General features: G+C 34.3%; 1 protein-coding gene across 1 annotated transcript; it reads right to left on the bottom strand.

The window, feature by feature from the left end:
- Positions 1-1,237: 1,237 nt before the first annotated feature.
- Positions 1,238-2,183, bottom strand: LOC125250311 (olfactory receptor 52E8-like). Its single transcript, XM_048162843.1, has one exon. It carries the CDS (start codon positions 2,172-2,174, stop codon positions 1,245-1,247), a length of 930 nt encoding a protein of 309 aa, XP_048018800.1. The 5' UTR covers positions 2,175-2,183; the 3' UTR covers positions 1,238-1,244.
- Between the last annotated feature and the right edge of the window lie 3,166 nt (positions 2,184-5,349).

Here is a 5,349-nt window from a genome sequence, read left to right as displayed (position 1 = left end):
CCTGTTTGGCACAATGCAGTCAGGCAAGTACCGTTCTCCTGGCAACCGCCAAACCCAGACTCGTCCATCCGATTGCCAGACAGAGAAGTGTGATTCGTCACTCCAGAGAACACGTCTCCACTGCTCTAGAGTCCAGTGGCGGCGTGCTTTACACCACTGCACCTGATGCTTTGCATTGCACTTGGTGATGTAAGGCTTGGATGCAGCTGCTCGGCCATGGAACCAAATTCCATGAAGCTCTTTACACACTGTTCTTGAGCTAATCTGAAGGCCACAGGAAGTTTGGAGGTCTGTAGCTATTGACTCTGCAGAAAGTTGGTGACTTCTGTGCACTGTGCGCCTCAGCATGCGCTGACCCGCTCTGTGATTTTACGTGGCCTACCACTTCGTGGCTAAATTTCTGTTGTTCCCAATTGCTTTGACTTTGTTATGACAAACAGTTGACTATGGAATATTTAGTAGTGAGGAAATTTCACAAATGGACTTATCGCACAGGTGGCAACCTATCCATACTTGAATTCAATGAGCTCCTGAGAGCGACCCATTCATTCACAAATGTTTGTAGAAGCAGTCTGTATGCCTAGGTGCTTGATTTTATACACCTGAGGCCATGGAAGTGACTGGAACACCTGAATTCAATGATTTGGAGCGTCCCAATACTTTTGGCAATATAGTGTGTGTGTGAGTGAGTGAGTGTCTGGATGTGGGGGTGGAAGGATGTAAACACGTAACTGTAAGTCAAACTACAAAATAAATGTACAATGAAAGTAAATGGACATTTTATTCAACTGGTAATTGGCTGAATGGATGAAATGACATATTTGAATTTCATGATATCTGCCTATCCCCCATCAGCCCCTTAAAAACTAGAAATGCCACTGAAGAGGCTTTCACTGTCTGGGTCAAAATGGTTCTGTGAATTTTAGCAGCATTTATCAGAGTTATTGATACTCATATGTAGCTTACTGTTGACTGTTAGAGTCTATCTATATATCTATCTAGAAATGCTATGACTGTTTTGAATATAAGTGCAACAAAATAAAAAAATTGAATTTGTGACCTGTTTGTTTACCCCAATCACAAATCTTGCTCTGGAAATTTATCTAGAGTTAGATATGTTTTCTCCACATAATAGGCTTTTTTTCATTATTATTTTATCAAAACAGTATCTGCCTCTCCAGTGTACTACCATGTTGAGAGTAACAACCAATATTTATTTTATTCATTACACGGCTAAACCCTTTTCACTTTTTTATAAATTTTAGAAATGTTTCTCTTATTTCTTTTGTTCTCACTCCATAAATAATTGGGTTAAAACAACTTGGAAAAAGTAAGTACATTGTGCTTACAAATACACGACTACTGGGAGAAAAATTATTTCTTATTCTGTATGACAAAAATGCAATCAAGGCAAAAGTCAAAGTAAATGACATAACAATGATGTGAGTAATGCAGGTGTTTAAGGCCTTCATGTTAGTTTTGCCAGATTTGAACACAGAGGTAAAAATCAGAATGTAAGAAATATTGATAAGAATAAAATCTGCAGTTGCTATAAGGAAAGCAGACAAAAGTCCTACAATATTATTAACAGATATATCACCACATGCTAACTGAACTAATGCCATGTGCTCACAAAAACAGTGATCGATCACATTTGTTAAACAAAATGACAGTTTTCCAGCCAGAGAGACTATGGTGACCACCAGGAATAAATTTCTGATTAATGGTATAACAACATACTTTAGAAAGTTAGGGATTTCCATGTATTTGTGATAATTAAGAGGTTTGCATATTGCAAAGTAACGATCCAGTGCCATCCACAAAAGCAAAGTGGACTGAAATGTTGCAACAAAATGAATGCAAAACATTTGTATCAAACAACCTGTTAAAGATATCCCACTCCAATTAAACAAAAAGTTAAGAAGCATGTTAGGTACAAAAAATATAGGCAATATCAAGTCTACAACTGCCATAAGACCAATTAGTACATACATTGGAGAATGCAGAGATTTTTGAGTGATGATTAAATATATGAGAATAGAATTTGCTGTGATAGCCAATAAAAACATCAGGAAGAAAGGGATAAATAAAAAAGGCCTCCATTCTCTTAGGCTGTAGAAACCAATCATTTTGAAGTCTGTGAATGAAATGTTTTCTGCAGGAAGGTCCTTCATGCTGAAAAAAAAGTCTTTGCACTCACAGTATTCTGTTTAAATGATGTTGGTCAGGTTTCCCTGTAAACAACACAAACATGTAACATGCATTTCTAATTAGAACAAATACATCTCTGTGTTGTGTACATTCACAGCTAATTGTATTTTCAGATATCATTTATCATTATGATCTTCTAGAAGAATTGTACTTTACAACAATAACAATAATAATAATAGATTTGGCAGACTGTATTTTTGTCAGTATGCAACATTTAAATTTACCTTATTTCTGAGCCTTTGTTTTACTGTGATATAATCTACACAAATGTGATTTTTAGAGAATAAAGGGCCAAACTAGACACTTTCATAAGTTATCATGCTACCTCTTATACTATGGTAATAATAAAAATCATAATATCATTTTTCAGTTAATGCCTTGTCTTACATCTTAGTGTGAAATGAAAGGTAGCCGCATATCATGGTCACTAAATACACCATGTTGTGTCCCCAAGAGTCTGTGCACTACTGTATTCCCATAGAGCTCAGCCTCAAACTTTTAAAACATATACATTGTATTTTACTCAATGTGAGAGACTTCATTGGAATAAAAAAGTATTTTACTTGATTTTATTGCTTATTCATCAGATTTTTATATGTCCATCAGATGTTTATATGCCCAACAACAGCAAATACTTTCTCCTGCCTTAATTCTTTTTTGTACTTAAAAAAGAAAGCAGTGCAAACATCACAGTTTATTCCGTACAATATTTAATCATATATGCATCAATGTCATCAACTTGATGCAAGCTGTAACTGTAGCTAGTGCAGAGATATAAACAGAGGTGTGATATAGGCTTAATCAGGGTATCTTCCGTTCATTCTTGTTTTGATTTGATATTGAAATCAGAAAAATTAGAAAACCGCACTTTTTTTCATTTTTCATTTTCAAAATGAAAACGAAAAAAGAAAAAACTGGTTTGATTTTTCTTTTTTCGTTCTGGGGTTGGAAACAAGCAGTTTGAATATTCGATTTCTACATGTGGGCGGGAATGAAACGCCTCTTTCCGCTGATTGGTCAACGAAACGTCAAACCATGTCGTCATCAGTTGTTCATCGGTTCCGCTCAACAGAATAAAAGTCCCTCGCTCTACAGCTGTATGGATTCTTAACGCGTTTATTCTACATTTTATCTCTTTCTCATGAAATATTAATTTACTTTGCAGCTGCACACAATTACCCACATTCTACAACGTTGGCACAATGCCTGTTTTATTGAAGTGACCAACTATAAAAATCTAGCGAAGCTGCTCAACGCACTGGGCAGCGAATGTATAGGTATACACTGAATTAAAAAGTGCAAATCAGTAGCCGATGTAAATATGCAGCAGTCATAACTTTTGTTGTAGACAACACCCTGAGTTTTGGACATGGGATGAATTTGAAATATGACAGATATGAAAATATATTACATGTTATTAGTTCATCAAAGCGGTGCTATAGACAGATGGACTTAAAATGCGAATTGGATGATTTATGATGGAGGTGAACTCGTTTATGCCAATTTGAAATAGGCTATCACACATTTAAAAAAAGTAAAATAAATTAAGGGGAAAATGTTAAAACGGTGTTAAAAAATAACCATTATAGTGCTCTCTTAAGAAGATATCAATTATACTTTATCAATATTAGGCTATATATCAAAACTCTGAAATAACACTAACAATAATGAGACAAAGAGTATTTTTATAGCCTATTTATTGTCATCTGTCTGTGTCAGAAATTAACTGTAATTGATTTAATTGATTAATTGATTTTTAGGGGATTTTAGGATTTTTTTCCTAATCTTATTAAATATGTATGCTTTCTTTAATGTTAAATTCTTAAATTTAGTCAATTAATAATATGACACTATAGGTTGTTACCAATTAAATCAGTATCAAACAAAGGCTTGCAGAGGTGTCAAAGAAGCAGCACCTGAAGTTGCTTTTAGATTTATGAGTTGTTAGATTGTTCAGAGAGGGCAGTATATGTGTAGAAATTACAATTGCATAATGTAATGATATTAATGTTTTACACATCATTTTGAATTGAGAAAATTTTAAATGACAAAATGAAAAGATAATTGGATTATGAAATTAATGTCGCCAGTAGGTGTCGGCAAGTCATTGTGTTAATGATGGAGTCAATTATTTAAGCGATTCGTTCAAAATGCTGATTCATTCAAGAATATATCAAGTGGATCTCTATAATCTTTTGGGCCATTGAATCACTCAGTCAACTGATTTGTTCAAAGACTCAGGAATGAAACACTGCTCTGTGCGCTACGAGTCAGTCACACAACGGTTCTGATCTGCATTGGAAGTTTAGTTGGCAGAGAAAATAAAACACTGTTCTGTGTGACATTCATTAATACTCAATATTAATTAAATAAACTCAGAATATTGCCTTAAAAGTTATAACTTTAAGAAAAGGAAAAAAATAGCATGTTGCCTATTATATACATATATTATGAAACAGAAGGATAACTGAATATTTGACATTTGACATGTCCTACACTTCTCTGAAAAAAAAAAAAAAACCTCAAAATAGAATAGGCCTAATAGATATGCTGTGAATGTAAAATACACAAATATATATATTTTCATAGCCTATCTATCATTTCAAATCCATCCCATGTTGTCTAAAACAAAAGACATTTTTACACTCAATGTATCAAAGTTGTACGCTGGGGGTAGTTGTGTGCAGCTGCAAAGTAAATTAATATTTATGAGATAAACTAATATTTCTCGTGATGAATTAATGTCTACACAGAATTAAGCCCTGACTCTTCATCAGAACGATTTGTGTCAAGCCATTCACTAGTCTGGCTAGAATTCACTAGAAAGAGATTAAATGTAGAATAAACGCGTTAAGAATCCGTACAGCTGTAGAGCGAGGGACTTTTATTCTGTTGAACAGATGAACCACTGATGATGACATGGTTTGACATCTGGTTGACCAATCAGCGGAAAGAGGCGTTTCATTCCCGCCCACATGTACAGATCGAATATTCAAACTGCTTATTCGTTTCCAATCCCCAGAACGAAAAAAGAAAAATCAAACCAGTTTTTTCTTTTTTCGTTTTCATTTTAAAAATGAAAAACGAAAAAAAGTGCGGTTTTCTAATTTTTCTGATTTCAATATCAAATCAAAACAT

Source organism: Megalobrama amblycephala, linkage group LG1 (genome assembly GCF_018812025.1).
Source record: "Megalobrama amblycephala isolate DHTTF-2021 linkage group LG1, ASM1881202v1, whole genome shotgun sequence".
Classification (NCBI taxonomy): Eukaryota; Metazoa; Chordata; class Actinopteri; order Cypriniformes; family Xenocyprididae; genus Megalobrama; species Megalobrama amblycephala.
This window is presented reverse-complemented; position numbering and strand designations above follow the sequence as displayed.